The 17,986-nt window shown below is 46.3% G+C and overlaps 1 protein-coding gene across 2 annotated transcripts; it reads left to right on the top strand.

The window, feature by feature from the left end:
- The first annotated feature begins 1,971 nt into the window (after nt 1–1,971).
- On the top strand, nt 1,972–7,855 carry pex12 (peroxisomal biogenesis factor 12). 2 transcript variants are annotated; one of them, XM_068007978.1, is made up of 3 exons: nt 1,972–2,149; nt 5,434–5,984; nt 6,448–7,855. In XM_068007978.1, the coding sequence occupies exons 1-3, from the start codon at nt 2,021–2,023 to the stop codon at nt 6,842–6,844; spliced, it is 1,077 nt and encodes a 358-aa protein (XP_067864079.1). In that variant the 5' UTR covers nt 1,972–2,020; the 3' UTR covers nt 6,845–7,855. The 2 variants fall into 2 exon arrangements, with proteins under 2 accessions (XP_067864079.1, XP_067864081.1); XM_068007980.1 differs by lacking the exon at nt 1,972–2,149 and adding an exon at nt 4,079–4,293.
- Nucleotides 7,856–17,986: the final 10,131 nt, after the last annotated feature.

Below are 17,986 nucleotides of genomic sequence, written 5' to 3'. Positions count from 1 at the left end.
TTCAGGAGAACAGCGTCCACGACACCACACAACCCTGCCACGGCAACCTCTGCAAGACATGCCAGATCATCGACACAGATACCACCATCACAAGAGAGGACACCACCCACCAGGTACATGGTTCATACTCCTGTGACTCGGCCAACGTTGTCTACCTCATACGTTGCAGGAAAGGATGCCCCGGAGCATGGTACATTGGTGAGACCATGCAGACATTGCGACAACGGATGAACGGACACCGCGCAACAATCGCCAGACAGGAGGGTTCCCTCCCAGTCGGGGAATACAAGGACATTCAGCCACCGATCTTCGGGTAAGCGTTCTCCAAGGCAGCCTTTGAGACACACGACAACGCAAAATCGTCGAGCAGAAATTGATAGCCAAGTTCTGCACCCATGAGGACGGCTTCAACCGGGATCTTGGGTTCATGTCACGCTGCACGTAACCCCACCAGCAAGGGAAAAAAAAGTTATCTGTTTTTAATACAACTGGAAATTCTCTCTCTCTCTGCCTTTCGGATCTCTTTCTCTCTGTCTGTGTAATTTGACACATTGTGTATTCAGCATACTGGGACCTACTGTTTTCCGTGGCTAACCTGTCTGAACACCAACGACACCTTTGATTGGTGTGATGGCGTCCCAGCCTAATAGAAGATATGCGATTTGAGAACCTCTCATTCACTACTCACCTGACGAAGGAGATAATCTCCGAAAGCTTGTGATTTTAAAATAAAATTGTTGGACTATAACCTGGTGTTGTAAGATTCCTTACATTTGTCCACCCCAGTCCATCACCGACATCACAAGTAGTTGAGGCAACTCGCATAGATGCATTTAAGGGGAAGCTAGATAAACACGTGAGGGAGAAAGGAATAGGAGGATATACTGATCGGATTAGATGGAGGGGAACCGATTGGGCCCCATAGCCTGTTTCTGTGCTGTATAGTCTATGTATGAACCATTCCTACCCAAGTCCTGCTGGAAATGACTTTGGTTACTGGATATTGTAGCTGGGATTCCTGTTCTTGTGAGAATTCCCACCCCACAACATGCAGTGGCTGGTTTGATTGCAAATAGAAATCAGGTGGGAAGGACACTGAGGCCCATTATCCAGTGATATTGTCAACAAATGCTGACTCAAGTGTGAAATTCTGATGGTTGACATGTATACGGAGATGATTAAAACATGCAGAATTTTTTTTTTAAAAAGTGACATATATCACAAGAGGTCACATTTAAAAAAAACAAACGATTCAAAATCAGTGAAGCTTGACGGTCTGGAATCTTTTGATTTCTGGATTGTACACTTGCACATTTGGCCTTCTGTTGCACTCCCGTATTTATTGCTTTCTGTCTACCTCCTCACCAACAACCATAGATATAGGACCATTCCTTCCATTTATGCAGACTCGATGACCTGAGTCCCACCACCGTCACTATTTCCCGGGACACTCGCTCCTGTGACCAAGTTCAGTGCCAGCACAATCAGCAATGTGCGCACCACCAGAATCCATGATGTGGAGATGCCGGTGATGGACTGGGGTTGACAATTGTAAACAATTTTACAACACCAAGTTATAGTCCAGCAATTTTATTTTAAATTCACAAGCTTTCGGAGGCTTCCTCCTTCCTCAGGTATTCTTTCGGAGGCTTCCTCCTTCCTCAAACATTTACCTGAGGAAGGAGGAAGCCTCCGAAAGCTTGTGAATTTAAAATAAAATTGCTGGACTATAACTTGGTGTTGTAAAATTGTTTACACCAGAATCCAGTGCAGGTTTCACCAAAATCCGGACCTCGTCCCGTTAGACTGCGAAATCGGAGTCACATTCTATTAGGATCCGGGCCGCGTTGCATTAGAATCCGGTCCGTGTTCCAGCGACTCCGGGCCGGAGTTTACAAGCTCCCGGCTGGTGCCTCTTTTAGTGACGTGGCCTTGCGCTGAGCGGCCCAGGCGCGTTCCCGGTGGGTTGGGAGGAGGCGCGTTCCCGAGTGCAGGCGGTTGCCCCGGGAGACGGGCGGTGATGGCGGAGCGCGGGGCCCATCTGACAGCGGGGCTGTCGGGGAGCGCGGGCCGACCCTCCATCTTCGAGGTGGTGGCCCAGGACACGCTGATGTCGGCGGTGAGGCCGGCGGCGCAACACGCGTGTAAGGTGAGGGGAGGCGGGAGGCGGGAGGCGTGATCGGAACCGCGGGATGGGGAGGCGTTGTCAGCCCGGCCGAGAGGCCCGGCACCGTGGGCGGTAAACCTGTCCCGGCTGCACCGAGGTCTTAGGCTCAGCTGCCGACGGTCTCGGTGTCATGGGCCCAGCCCCTCTCCCAGGAGAAGGTCGGGCCTCCGAAAGGGGCGGTGCTAGGTGCAGTGCGGACCCCAATGTCTCGGGGTTTGTTGGTGCCAGCAGCCGATAGGGAAGGTCACCGAGTCCGGGACTATTTCAATGGACCAGTAAGTTTGACACTGAGTTGTCCCAGTGTCATTTGACAAGAGTCAGCTCAAGTGGTGTAGGGGGCATAACTTCAAAGTTTGCAGATGACACGAAACTTGGAAAAGTAGTGGATAGAGAGGAGGACTGTAACAGACTTCAAGAGGGTATAGACAGACTAGTGAAATAGGCAGATGTATTACAGATTAAATTTAATGTCGAGAAGTATGAAGTGATGCATTTTGGAAGGAAAAGTCAACAAAATGATATAATTTTAAAGGGGATGCAGTAACAGAGAGAGACATGGGAGTTTATGTACAGAAAGGTGGCAGCTGATAAAATTGTTTAAAAAGTATATGGGATCCTTGGCTTTATAACAGAGGCATAGACTACAAAAGCAAGAAGTTATGGTGAACCTTTATAAATCTCTGGTTAGACCTCAGCTAGACTATGTTGGGCACCACACTATAGAAAGGATGTCAAGCCCTTGGACAGGCTGCAGAGGAGATTTACCAGAACAGTACCAGGGATGAGGGAATTCAGTTATGTGGAGAAACTAGAGAAGCTGGGATTGTTCTCCTCAGAGCAGAGAAGGTTAAGGGGAGATTTAATAGAGGTGTTCAAAATTATGAGGGGTTTTGACCGAGTAAATAAGGACAAACTGGTTCCACTGGTGGGTAACCAGAGGGCATAGATTTAAATTAATTGGCAAAAAAGGCAGGGAGGAGATTAGATTTTTTTTTAAGCAGCGGGTTGTTATGATCTGGAATGCACTGCCTGAAAGGGTAGTGGAAGCAGATTCAATAGTAATTTTCAAAAGTGAATTTGATATATGCTTAAAAAGGAAAAATTTGCAGGACTATGGGGAAAGAATGGGGGAGTGGGACTAATTGGATAGCTCTTTCAGAGAGCCGACACAGGCATGAGGGGCCAAATGACCTCCTTCTGTGCTGTATGATTCTAAGTACACCTTCAAGGGCACAGCTAATCAAATAAATAAACAAATGGTCCAATTAAACTAAGGTGTTTAAAATAAGCAACAAAACTGAAAGTAACCTTACCAATTAAATTACAATATTATTATTTGTGCCTAGAAGACACTTTATAACCTGTGGTGCCCACCGGTTGCAGGATCATAAGCCGGTACTTGCAATGCTGTGCTGATTCTCTTCTGTGGGACAATGCATTAAAACGAGTCTCCTTCCACCTGCTTAGGTAGATAGAAACCCCCAGGGCGCTCCTGACAACTTGAATCAAGTTTCTTGAACCATGGGGAGCAGACTGCATTTGAAGAGCAGAGAGACCTCCTGCTGTCCCAACCAACATTCACCCTTCAACCAACATCACCAAAAGCAGATTATCTGGTTATTTATCTCATTTGTGTTTTTGGGACCTTACTCTGTGCAAATTGACTGCTGCATTTACCTGCCTAACAGTGACTGCACTTCAGAAGTAATTCATTGGTTGTAAGGCACTTTTCAGCATCCTGACCATGAGATGAGGTGCTTTATAAGTACAAATTCCTTCTTGCTTTTGGCTATAAATATCAACTTCCGTGACTTGTTCCATGGCAGATTCGCCGCCTCAGCTTCAGACTGACAGAGATGATGCTGTCACAAAACCATAATTGCAATGGAAAAGTACAGTTGTGCGTTCCTCTGGATTCTTCATCTCAAATTCTCCTATCAGTAATAGGATAGTAACCATAAACACTTCACTATGCGAGTCAAAATGCTCTCCCTCCAGACACAACCCAAATTTCAATTAATCAGTTTCATGTGTTACTGGTGCATTGAGAAACAAGATTGAATCACATAAAAATGAAAAGGTGCTGACTCCTAGAGTGTAGTCCCATGGGTGCTCGTTGTTCTCGGGTACGTCACCCAAATGACCATTCTTAATAGAAACATAGGAATTGCTAGATGAAAAAGGACAAAGGTCCACCTGTTTCACCTTCCAGCATCCTGGTAGCCGTATGATACAATTGGGGAGGGAGTATCACAGACAAGCCTGGCCCTGCCCTCACCTAATGTCTGCGTGAATTTTCCAACAGGCGATAGGATTAAGGGCCACTGTTAGCTTTAACCATCAAACTGTTTTGTTTCCAGTAATGAATGTCATGGATAATATTGAGAGCCAGGACGTTCCATTCTAATCCGATGCACAATGGCATTATCACTTGAAGATTACATTTGTAATGTAATTATGATATGATTGTTAGAAATTTAAAGAGGCATGGTCTTTGTGAAAAGTGTTTGCCAATCTTTCATTTAGGGTGGGAGGCGAATGAGAGGTGTGTGCCATTTTTGTGATGCTGATGCCGCACACGGTATTGTATTCCAGCACAATGTGCATCATTACACTGATTGTAAACAAATGAAAGAAATGATCAGCATTATGAAGGGAATGGACAAAGCTGAGCCAGATAAATAATTCACTGTGGAGAAGGGGACACAAGTTAACACATGAGAAGACAAGGTGGGGGTGTGTACTTTTTCACCCAAAGGGTAAATATAATTGTGAAGTAAGTTACCAGGGAAGGCCAATGAAGTCAGTAGTAAACATGGGTACCATAGATAGGTGGATGTGTTTCTAGAGAGGAGAGATTGAGAAGTATAGTGAGAGGGCAGGCATGGAGGGGCTGATCTATGAAAAAAAGACAGGCTTGTTGGACTTTTCTTGTTCTGCAATGGATCATATTGCTCTATGAATTATGATGCAGATGAGAGGCAGAAGGATTGGCCGATCGAAATGGCAAACAATCGGTATATTATTGAATCATAGAATTTAATAGCAGAGAAGGCGCCCACTCAGGCCATTACACATGTGCTGGCTCTCCACCCAGTCCTATTTCCATGCCCTTTCCCCATTCCCTTTCAATTGCTTTTTCAAATATGAAAAGATACCTATCCAGAAATGGACAAAACTTACTTCTGAGTGTGTTATTTCTGACTGACTGGGAGCCCTGGGGCTTGATGTGGGTGACTTTACAGTAACATAAAATGTTCTTTCAGGTGCTTGCAGAATCCAACCCTGCTCGTTATGGGTTTCTATGGCGATGGTTTGACGAAATCTATGCGCTGCTGGACCTCCTGCTTCAGCGCCACTATCTATCCCGGACCAGTGCTTCCTTCTCCGAAAACTTTTACAGTCTGAAAAGAATTCCGCTGGACGGTGGCAGTGGGCTTTGGAGATTGGCTAGCCATGGGCTCCCAAGGACTCAGCACTGGAGATCTCTCTTGGTGATAATAGCCGTTCCGTATGTAAAAGTCAAACTGGACAGACTGTTTGCCAGGCTGCGAGAGGAGGATGACTACGCCATACATCTCCCAGAGTCCTCTTGGAAGCGCCTGTACAAGGCCTTCCTCGCGGCCTACCCTTTCGTGAACATGGGCTGGGAGGGGTGGTTCCTGATCTACCGGCTCCTGTACATCTTCGGGAGAACGCAGTCCCACTCACCGCTGCTGCGAGCAGCTGGGGTCCGCCTGGGGAACCTGACCCCTGCGGATCTGCAGGGCATCGAGCAAAGCTCCTCTTCCGTCAGCGTTCCCTCGTCCAGTGAAAGGTAGGGAAAGAGCACGGTTACGAGCATCAGAGGAGTTAAGGTACAATAATTAGGAATGTAAGTTGTAAAGAAAGGTTACAGAAGCTGAACACCCTTTTTTCGTTGGAAAAAGAGGAGACTTCGAGGTGACCTAAGGGAGGTTTTCAAATTTGAAGGGAATTAATTAAATGGATTCAGGCAAATTGTTCACTGGGGTAAAGGATTCAAATATCAGGGAACATGAGGTTAAAAATCATGGTATTAAGAGTGAAAAGAGAAGCCTGGTGCTGAGAGGTACACGATTGAAGGTTCTTGCTTGACATCTCCCTTGATGCCACCCATGAAATTAAGAACTAGCCATAGTTGCGTTGGATTACGGGCAATAGCGTAAGTTCTGTCATTCCATGGAATAGTAGATTAGAACACCTTCTTAAGTTGCAGTGCATATATTCTAACCTCCTTCTCTCTGTCTCCCTCTCTACAGTGTGGTTGGAAAGCTGACCTCCTTCCTCGGTAAAGCGGTGGGGGGCGTGGCCATGTCCCTATCAACGGGTGTATCCGTGGGTGTATTTTTCCTGCAATTTCTCGAATGGTGGTACTCGTCTGAAAACCAGGAGACAATTAAATCCCTTTCTTCCCTCCCAACCCCTCCCCCGCCGGTGCACTTTGACAGGCTGACGGACAAGACTTTGCCTAGACTGAAGACCATGTGTCCTTTGTGCAACAAGATTCGGACGAACGACACTGCCTTGGCGACCTCGGGGTACGTCTTTTGTTACCGATGTGCTTACAGCTACGTAAAACGCCACCAGCGATGTCCTGTGACAGGTTACCCTTCTGAACTGCAGCATCTTGTTAAACTCTACTCCCCAGAGGCATGAAGGCATGAGATCCGTCCATCAGAGCGCTCTCCAATTGATAATGTACTTGCATTCACTCATTATAATGTGCCCTGGCAGCTGTGTGACTCAGTGAAATGTGGTGGGCTGATTATTGCTAAAGTACACGAGGCGAGTTTCCACTGTGCTGATATAATCTTTAATTATTTTTTCCAATTTTCTTATCTCCTCCCCAAATGTGCAAACTCGTGTCATTCCTCACCCAAGTGGATGTTCACGTATGGGCCTAGACAGAATATTCATCCACAGGGGCATTAATACAAATGCCCACACACCTCCACCCTTTCCAGCAGGGGTCATGGTTGGTAATCAGGAGGCCTGGCACAGAAGTGTTAGGGCCAGTTGCAGCAATCCGCTTTGCCATCCTGGCTGAGATCAGCTAACGCAGCACAGACCAGGTATCGAACCTGCGTCCTTCCGATTTGTATGACACTGAGCAACGCATCTAGCCCCAGAACATCAGGGGAACCATTTTATTCTGTGGGTATTTAGAGGGACATGGATGTAATGTTAAGACAGGAGGAAAATGGAAACAATCTCTGCCGGTTCTAGGCATGATCTTACATGATAATTATGAATCTTCGAATGGACTGTTCGCATTCTCAATTTTTTTTTAATAAATGTTATTTATGATTTAATCATATAAGGAAGGACAAGGGAACATACAGATTTACCAGATCAATAATGACTGCACTATTATATAGTCCTAATTCATCTCCAGTGCACTGACCACACATTTACATGGTAGACAGTGCTCCAAAGATTAAAAAAGATTTTGCTACACCTGGATTAGATCAAATACCTAATTTGTAGCCTTAATCATTAGCATTAACTCCTACAATCTGAATAGTTCTAGAAGGTTATATTCTAAAGGGCTAGGTATAATATATACTGTGTACTAAATCAATCTGATGTGTAAAATGTTTCAATAATATTTTAAAGATGTTTTAAAAAATGTTATATTGAAAATTGTAATAAACTGTACATCAATAACTCAACTGGTTTTATATGAAAGCTGTAAACAAAAGCCTTCAGAATCTTAAACCGGAGAGAGCCCAGCTAGCACAAGTAGAAAGAAGAACTATGAATTCTGAAAATCTGAAATAAAATCAGAAAATACTGGAAATCTAAAGCAGATTAGTGGTCACCTGAAAGAGAAAAGTTCATGGGCTCGATTTTAGGATCGTGTTTCCGGCGGGTTCCCAGCGGGGTGGCCCCGAAAATCCCGATATCCGGTCACGTAACCGGATCGCGACGAAATCCCGGCCACTTCCGGGTACCGCGCTGACGTGCGGGGCTGCGCGCGCAAGCCCCGCTGGTGGGAATCCCGCAGGCAATTAAAGCCAGCGGGGTTCCACTTGAGAGTACTTACCTTGCTCGTTGTGGTCAGTTAATGAGCTGAAGCAGCTGTCAAAAGAGGAAGTGTGGGATTTTCGGTTCAAGGCAGTGAGTTTCCCACACTGGGGGAAACAGTCTCCCTCCAACCAGGCGTGTTGCAGCCAGCAGCCTGTGGCAGGTGCCAAGGTGCACCCCACGGGGGAGAGCCCTCACCCACGCAGGAGGCCACCGCGTCACATAGGGCAACCCCTGCCCCCCACAACCCCCCGCCAAGCCAGAGGACAGACCGACACGAAACCGCAGCCCCAGTCCGAGGAACCACACACCTACCCTGCACAACCCCTCAGACCAACACCTGCCAGTTGGGTGGTGTGTGGAGACCCTCGGAGGACGAAGAGCATGACCAGCACCAGCAGCCTCGCAGTCCACGCCGTCCGCCGCAGAGACGTGGATCCCCCCAACACGGTGTTGTTGGACGCCCACCTGCACAGCAGGAGGGAGGGCTACCGCAGAGAGAGACGCGTCGCAGAGGGCACTACCCTTGCCACAGGGTCCACAGACCGAGGCGCAGCTCCCCGGACCTCTCCGAGCAGCAGTGCACAGGGAGGCGCAGATTCGCTCGACATGTAGTCGTGGAGATCTGCAGCGTCTTTCATGCCGAGCTGCTCCTGGCTGGCCCCAGCACCAACTGCTTACCTGTCGCTGGCAAAGTCACCACTGCCCTCCACACCTTCTCCTCCGCATCCTTCCAGGGTGCAGCCGGCTACACCGCCGATGTCTCTCAGTCGTCTGCGCGGACGAGCCCTGCAAATACACCTGCACCTACTCTGCAGTAACACGATGGGTGGCATCAGTGGTGGGTCCTCATAGTGATACCCAGGAGCGGGCATTATTGGACACAACGGACAGGATTCGCGGAGACATGGCAGTGGTGGTGTCAATATAATGTGTGCTGTTTGTTGCTCTGAAATTCAATATGGGTAACACCCATGACAAACCCTCAGACACCCTTGTGCACCCCCTTCATGCTGACGAGACGTTTGCCTTACGCTGCCTACTGCACATATGTGATGCATGCCCTGTGGCTGCAGCACAGGTGGTGGCAGGTTGAGTGAGGCTGGCCGTGAGGGAGATGCACGAGAGGGTGAGTATGGGATGGAGCAATGAGATTGTATGAGGATTGGGTTGCGTGTTAGTGGCAGGGTGAGTACTGGCGAGGTGAGTAGGTGGAGGTAAGATGAGGATGGGGTGTGAGTGGGTATGAAGGGTGATGTGACAGAATAATGTTGGCGGTGCCGAAGGAGATGTGGGGTGGGGGCAGTGTTGTGGCAGACGGAGTGTAGGGGAAAGACTTCGTGTTCTCACTGCGGCTGACCTACTTAGGTCATTGCAGCACCGCCTGCACTGTATGCAGGTGGGCGATATGTTGGTGGCGCAGGTGACCCCCTCTGCCACCTCGAGCCAGGCCTTCTTGGTGGCAGAGGCAGACCGCTTCCTCCCGCCCGCCGGGGGGAAGATCTGTGTCCTCCCCCTCCTCCTCACCCCATCTGATGATACCTGGGGTGAGGCATCATTAAACTGGGAGCAGCCTTCCCCCTGGGCTGCTCCATGCTGCAATTTGTCCCATTGGTTGCAGCATCTGTCAGTGGAGGACTGCCCCTTTAACTAGAGAGCCTCCAGCTGACAGATCGTACTGCGCATGCGGAGCCCGACCGACGCGCAGGACAGCGCCGTGGACCCCGGAGGAGCAGGTAATTGATTCCTATTAGTGGGTTGCCTGCTACGATCGCGCGGGCAACCCACTAATTTCGCCAAGCGTGTTGGCCACGCTCCCGGAGGACCACCCGCTGGGAACCCGCAGGCCTGCTAAATTCGGGCCCCATGTTTCAGGTGAACCCGGAGTTTGGCCAGGCCATTGGAGCTCCACATGGGCAAGGTGGTCATCGAGTTTTTCTGCAAACTAGTGGATATCCCAAGGAGTAGTTCACAGTAAGTTAGAGGATATGCTGTTTTATAATGCACAATGTATAGTTCTTCTGGAATATAGGTGTATGCCCCGTGGCATTCCCATGGTAACTCAGAGGTTTTATAAAAAGGGGGGAGGGGAGGGGGAGCGGATATTCATTATCCCAAGTAGTATTATCAGGGACACTGATCTGCAAAGTCTAATTAACATTAAGTAAACACTGCGTGAGTTCATTCAAAAGATAAATTCTATTCAGGCTGAGGAACAAGTCCCTCACTTTGTAGCGAGATGTATTAAGAGCCTGCAGACATTGTGGGTCTGGTATATTCTGTTCCTGGATAGTTTTTTCTGTACATCGCAAATCACTGTCCTTGTTTATACTTTCTTTTAAATATTAGTGTGTGACATCTGAAGTGTGACAGATATCTTGTGTTATGGACATGAATCACATGCATACATAAAGTTTAAAAAATATTGCTAGAAGATTTCCTGTGGCATTCCCATGGTAAGTCAGTGGTTTTATAAAAACACAGGGTGGGAGGAGTATCATGTCCAAGTAGTATTATTAGGGATACTGATTTAACGCTATTGGGGGCAGCCCTGCGATCTGAGAGCACTGGGAAGGGGCCTCGGGTCTGGCAGTACTCGGATGGAATGTTAGTGTCTATCTGTACTTGTAGGAGGAGTTCTCAGGGCCTGGGAGAAATGGGAGGCAATTCTGGGGAATTGGAGGTGGGGATCATAGGGTATAGAATCAATGGACAGGCCCTGGGCTCTGGGAGCATTGGGGAGGGAGATTCTAGGGTGTGGGAGTATTCGAGCAGCCCTGTTACAAGGAGCACTGCAAAGTGTGGTGGGGGAGGGGGGGTTAGTCTGGGGCCATATTGGGTGTACAGAAGTCTGGGAGTGGAGTCCAGGAGTGAGCACTGACAGCAGCCTTTGATATCTGGGATGGGGGTCAGAGTCTGGTCGTATTGGTGTGGCTGTAGATGTTGAATGCTTTATATTTAAGAAATGTGACATGCAAATGTTGACATGCCAAGTGTTACTCAAATACTGTGACTCAAAGTAAGATTAGTATGTACAGGAAGTACTTGCCATATGCATTACTTTGAATATTATTATAATGGATAAGTAGATAGAGGTGGGCAGTGCTTCATAAACCAGATTGTGTGATACTTAGCCCAGAGTACATGCCAGACTCTGATCAATGTGTGCTTGGTCTATCTGATTCAGGTAATGCCTCTCAGCCGAACAGTGAGGACTCTCTGTATCTCTCTTTCTGTTAGCTGTAGAGTAAGTTTAGGTCACCACAATCCAATTCCTTGTCGGTATGGACCCAGTACATGTAGCTGCCCTAATTCAGTACGGATCGGCACTAAAATTGTCATTTGCAAAGAGACCACAGCATGGCTGTTGTGTGAAATGGAAAAATATCTGATTGGTGGCCCTATGATCAGAGAGCACTGGGACGGGCTTCGGCTCTGGCAGTACTCGGATGGAATATTAGAGTCTATCCATACTTGTGGGGGGAGTTCCCAGGGTCTGGGAGAAATGGGAAGCAATCCTGGGGGTGGTGGGTGGGTGGGTCTCAGGATCTAGGAGCAATGGACAGGCACTGGGCTCTGGGAGCATTGGGGAGGGAGATTCCAGGGTGTGGGAGGTGATACTTTGTCACTGGGAGTGCTTGATGCCGGCACTGAGTGATTGAAATCCTAACACCTCTCACTTTAATAAGCGCAAGAATTTGCAAAAAAAAACTTCAGTGTTTCAGTTATATCTACTGTGTTGTGTGCTCCTTCACTCCCCTCCGCCCCCCTTCTCCATAATCTATTGGAATGATTCTGCATGTGAAAGGTACTTAAAATTTCTTCAGTAACTAAATTAGAGATTTACATTAGAAATATTTGTGTTGGGATGTACAGGACTGGACCAGGTCACTGTTGTGCAGTTGTTCTGCTCCCAAAGATTGAAAACTGCTAAACTCCTCAATCACTTCTTTATAATCAGAAAATATTCAGCTCCCTCTTGAACTTGCTGACAGTCTTGTTCCACTGTCTCTGCAGGCAGTCTGTTCCGCACAGTCCATGCAGTCCTCATCCTCTCAACTAATTAAACTGTTCACATTCCCTCTTTTGACTTCGAGTCCGTGCCACCTGGTTACGGAGTTTGTGGTTATGTCAGACTGTTTATTAGTGTTCAGCCTATCGATATCCCTTAGACTCTTGAAAATTTCAATAAGGTCTCCCCTGAGTTTCTGGTTTCATTAACTCTAATCAAACATTCAGAATAATGTGAAAAGAAAGCGCTCCTAAAAGTGTAATTCTCAAGCTCCTATTTCATTATGCAATGTTAATAAAGCAGAGCTGGTTTCCTCTTGCATCAGCTTCAGACAATAACACTGCTTTTAGAGTCAATATTTGAGAGGATAGCAGAGCACTGGGAATTTGAGGCTGGAGGGGGATAAGATCACATCATAGATCAAAGTTTGAGCAGTTTATACGTATTGTTTGAGTACACAGAGTGCGTTATACCTTCAATCAATCTTCCAGACTCCCTTTTCTAATTTAAGTTTTTTGTGCACTGCTAGGTGAAGTATGTCCATGTTGAGGAATGGAATGTCTACTTCCAGCATCAACCATTCCCAGGTCAGGTGAAACATGTGTTAGATACAGAGTCAAGTTTCCTGTACTTGATTCAATGTAGCTTAATTTAAACCTGCACTAGTATTTTTCCAGTTTCCTCTGCTAGTCGTCTAAGAGAGGGTGTCATTTTATGCTGAATAAGGGACTCTTCCTGCTGTGGACCCACAGCTATTTAATCTGGGATGGAATACCGAAACTAATTTGAATTAGGACCTGACACAGAGAGGAGACTTTCATTCCATTAGTCTAAATTCAAGCACTATTACAATTTGGAGCTGCCTCCCAACTCTTAACTCTTGTTCACAGCAAAAAAAACAATTTCCATAAGCAGATTTGCGTCTCTTATAAATGGGATTGGGTGCCTTGGGACTACTTCAAAAGGCAGAAAAACGCTAGGCTGTCATACTGTTTCATTCAGGCTAAAACTAATAGTCAAATTTATTTACAAAAATGATTGCATGGAAGCTAAAGAATATAGTAAACATTCAGTGGTATACTATTTTGACTTATGTAATACTTAAACTATTCTGAAAAATAAGAGTCTAAAATCTTAGCAGATTTTCCCAGAATGACTCAACTGAATCTCTGATATGTGGCAGAGACTTCCAGAGTCCCTTCCTCACCACTCCAAGGTGGAAACAGACCAACGGAACCAAAAATCCCAGGACAGCTGTACATATATAGGCCTATCTTTCTTAGAATATGTTTATCTGACAATTGAGAATGAAGAATAATGAGAATATTTTGCCACTCGAGTAGATAAGGTGTGAATAGAAGTTTCTTTGTAGTTGGTTGAGACGTTTGCTTATGATACCTGGCAGGGCCTGAAACAACGCTTATTGGAATTTTGACTGGCGTAAGACTGCCTTGATGGTTCAGCAATCATAGATAAGTTTTATCTTCTCTCGGCTGGTGACCCCGCATACATCAACATTTCAACAACTTGCATTTCTATAGCATTTCTCACATGCAGAAAGAAGTCTCAAACCCTTTATAATCATGAGGACAAAACTAGATGCTAAAGGGGGAGGATTAGAGGAAACAAAATGGAGAGTGTAGAGGTATGGAACTAAAAGCACAATTGAAGAGCGGGGTTCTCTGTTTTTGAAAGCAAGGAGAACAATGGCAAGAAGTCTGATGGGCAAGGCAGATGAACTCAGGGCATGGATGGGTACATGGGACTGGGATGTTATAGCTATTACTGAAACATGGCTAAGGGAGGGGCAGGACTGGCAGCTCAATGTTCCAGGGTACAGATGCTATAGGAAAGATGGTAAGAGAGGAGGGGGAGTTGCATTCTTGATTAGGGAGAACATCACGGCAGTAGTGAGAGGGGATATATCCGAGGGTTCGCCCACTGAGTCTATATGGGTAGAACTGAAAAATAAGAAGGGAGAGATCACTTTGATAGGATTGTACTACAGACCCCCAAATAGTCAATGGGAAATTGAGGAGCAAATATGTAAGGAGATTACAGACAGCTGCAAGAAAAATAGGGTGGTAATAGTAGGGGACTTTAACTTTCCCAACATTGACTGGGACAGCCATAGCATTAGGGGCTTGGATGGAGAGAAATTTGTTGAGTGTATTCAGGAGGAATTTCTCATTCAGTATGTGGATGGCCCGACTAGAGAGGGGGCAAAACTTGACCTCCTCTTGGGAAATAAGGAAGGGCAGGTGACAGAAGTGTTAGTGAGGGATCACTTTGGGACCAGTGATCATAATTCCATTAGTTTTAAGATAGCTATGGAGAATGATAGGTCTGGCCCAAAAGTTAAAATTCTAAATTGGGGAAAGGCCAATTTTGATGATATTAGACAGGAACTTTCAGAAGTTGATTGGGAGAGTCTGTTGGCAGGCAAAGGGACGTCTGGTAAGTGGGAGGCTTTCAAAAGTGTGTTAACCAGGGTTCAGGGTAAGCACATTCCTTATAAAGTGAAGGGCAAGGCTGGTAGAAGTAGGGAACCTTGGATGACTCTGGAGATTGAGGCCCTAGTCAAAAAGAAGAAGGAGGCATATGACATGCATAGACAGCTGGGATCAAGTGGATCACTTGAAGAGTATAGAGATTACCGGAGTAGAGTTAAGAGAGAAATCAGGAGGGCAAAAAGGGGACATGAGATTGCTTTGGCAGATAAGGCAAAGGAGAATCCAAAGAGCTTCTACAAATACATCAAGGGCAAAAGAGTAACTAGGGAGAGAGTAGGGCCTCTTAAGGATCAACAAGGTCATATGTGCGGAACCACAAGAGATGGGTGAGATCCTAAATTAATATTTCGCATCGGTATTTACGGTTGAGAAAGGCATGGATGTTAGGGAACTTGGGGAAATAAATAGTGATGTCTTGAGGAGTGTACATATTACAGAGAGGGAGGTGCTGGAAGTCTTAACGTGCATCAAGGTAGATAAATCTCCGGGACCTGATGAAATGTACCCCAGGACGTTATGGGAGGTTAGGGAGGAAATTGCGGGTCCCCTAGCAGAGATATTTGAATCATCGACAGCTACAGGTGAGGTGCCCGAAGATTGGAGGGTAGCAAATGTTGTGCCTTTGTTTAAGAAGGGCGGCAGGGAAAAGCCTGGGAACTACAGACCGGTGAGCCTGACACCTGTAGTGGGTAAGTTGTTGGAGGGTATTCTGAGAGACAGGATCTACAGGCATTTGGAGAGGCAGGGACTGATTAGGAACAGTCAGCATGGTTTTGTGAGAGGAAAATCATGTCTCACGAATTTGATTAAGTTTTTTGAAGGGGTAACCAAGAAGATAGATGAGGGCTGTGCAATAGACGTGGTCTACATGGACTTTAGCAAAGCCTTTGACAAGGTACCGCATGGTAGGTTGTTACATAAGGTTAAATCTCACGGGATCCAAGGTGAGGTAGCCAATTGGATACAAAATTGGATTGACGACAGAAGACAGAGGGTGGTTGTAGAGGGTTGTTTTTCAAACTGGAGGCCTGTGACCAGCGGTGTGCCTCAGGGATCGGTGCTGGGTCCGCTGTTATTTGTTATTTATATTAATGATTTGGATGAGAATTTAGGAGGCATGGTTAGTAAGTTTGCAGATGACACCAAGATTGGTGGCATTGTGGACAGTGAAGAAGGTTATCTAGGATTACAACGGGATCTTGATAAATTGGGCCAGTGGGCCGATGAATGGCAGATGGAGTTTAATTTAGATAAATGTGAGGTGATGCATTTTGGGAGATCGAATCGGGCCAGGACCTACTCCGTTAATGGTAGGGCGTTGGGGAGAGTTATAGAACAAAGAGATCTAGGAGTACAGCTCCTTGAAAGTGGAGTCACAGGTGGATAGGGTGGTGAAGAAGGCATTCAGCATGCTTGGTTTCATTGGTCAGAACATTGAATACAGGAGTTGGGATGTCTTGTTGAAGTTGTACAAGACATTAGTAAGGCCACACTTGGAATACTGTGTACAGTTCTGGTCACCCTATTATAGAAAGGATATTATTAAACTAGAAAGAGTGCAGAAAAGATTTACTAGGATGCTACCGGGACTTGATGGTTTGACTTATAGGGAGAGGTTGGATAGACTGAGACTTTTTTCCCTGGAGAGTAGGAGGTTGAGGGGTGATTTTATAGAAGTCTATAAAATAATGAGGGGCATAGATAAGGTAGATAGTCAAAATCTTTTCCCAAAGGTAGGGGAGTCTATAACGAGGGGGCATAGATTTAAGGTGAGAGGGGAGAGATACAAAAGGGTCCAGAGGGGCAATTTTTTCACTCAAAGGGTGGTGAGTGTCTGGAATGAGCTGCCAGAGGCAGTAGTAGAGGCGGGTACAATTTTGTCTTTTAAAAAGCATTTGGACAGTTACATGGGTAAGATGGGTATAGAGGGATATGGGCCAAGTGCAGGCAATTGGGACTAGCTTAGTGGTATAAACTGGGCGACATGGACATGTTGGGCCGAAGGGCCTGTTTCCATGTTGTAAACTTCTATGATTCTATGATTCTAAGGGAGCTTAATAAGGAGGTCCACAAAGCAGGAGCATAGTGGTTGAATCAGTGCTCACCAGTGGTGAGCAGAGGGAGAAAGGTACAGGAAGAAGCCCCATATTAAGAGGAGCTAAGAATTAGTGCTGGGATGCAAGGCAGGAGGAGACTAGGGTGGGATGAAGACATGGGGTATTTGAATGCCAGGATGAGAATTTTGAAGTCAATTTGCTGGGTATGGGGAGCCAATGGATATTGGAGAGGGCAGGGGTAATGAAATTGTGGGCTGTGTGCAGGTGAGAACGTGGGATGCAGAATTTTGGAGAAATTGAGGCAGCAACGCCAGCTGCTAGACCTTTAGAGTATTTGCTCTTCAGTGTGATGAAGGCATGGACTTCGGTTCTGGGGGTGGTGGGGGCAGAGGTAGGGATGGAAAAAATCAATGTTGCAGAGGTAGACAAAGGCAGTTTTGGTAACTGAGTAGGTGTGTGTGGAGCAAGGTGGGGGAGAAGTTAAGGTGGGGTTGAATAGTTCAGAAATGTTCTGCATCTCCTCATTTAGCCTGAAGTAGCAGCTGGGGAGATTAATGGAGTAAAAGTCTGAGGCACAAAAATGCTGGCGGGAACCAAAAAAAGATAGCTTTGTTTTCTCCAGCATTACGCTGGAGAAAACGTCGGCTCATTCACGTGTTAAAGACAGACAGATGGAGAATGTAGCGCTGTTTGCATTGATGCAGCGGGTAGAGAATTGGAGCTTGGGGTTTGTCAGGTGAAAGATGACCTGTGCTTCTGGATGATGTCATCATAGTGAAGAGGTGGAAAAACTGTTGGAGATGACATGGTGCCTGTGTTGCAATGGATATGAGTGGAGATGGACAGCAGAAGAGAAGCATTGGCTGAAAATGGAATAGTCGAGAGCGTCGAAGGATGAGGAGCGATGGAGAGTCACGATCGTAGTCACAGGATGTCTTTCATAGCGATGACCAGATGCGGTCTCAGTGCTGTGGGCAGGCGCAAACCAGAATCAGAAGGTCTCAAATAAGGAATTTCAAGGGCATGCAGTGGATTATGAGATTATGAATACTGAATACTTGCAATTATGTTACTGAGGGAATCAAGCACGGCTACGCGGAGATTCAGATGTTTCTAAGCAGCTTATATATTTATCTCAGAAATCAAGACAAAGAGCAACCTGAAGCCAATTTTGAATTGATACTTTTTT

This window comes from Heptranchias perlo, chromosome 28 (assembly GCF_035084215.1).
Source record: "Heptranchias perlo isolate sHepPer1 chromosome 28, sHepPer1.hap1, whole genome shotgun sequence".
In the NCBI taxonomy this organism is placed as follows: domain Eukaryota; kingdom Metazoa; phylum Chordata; class Chondrichthyes; order Hexanchiformes; family Hexanchidae; genus Heptranchias; species Heptranchias perlo.
The sequence above is the reverse complement of the archived record's forward strand: the minus strand, read 5'-3'. Positions and strand labels throughout refer to the sequence as shown.

Coding starts and splice junctions, on each gene's coding strand:
- pex12 (XM_068007978.1), top strand. CDS start 2,021: ATGGCGGAGCGCGGGGCCCATCTGACAGCGGGGCTGTCGGGGAGCGCG. Junction 2,150..5,433: donor CGGCGCAACACGCGTGTAAG/GTGAGGGGAGGC, acceptor ATGTTCTTTCAG/GTGCTTGCAGAATCCAACCC. Junction 5,985..6,447: donor GTTCCCTCGTCCAGTGAAAG/GTAGGGAAAGAG, acceptor CCCTCTCTACAG/TGTGGTTGGAAAGCTGACCT.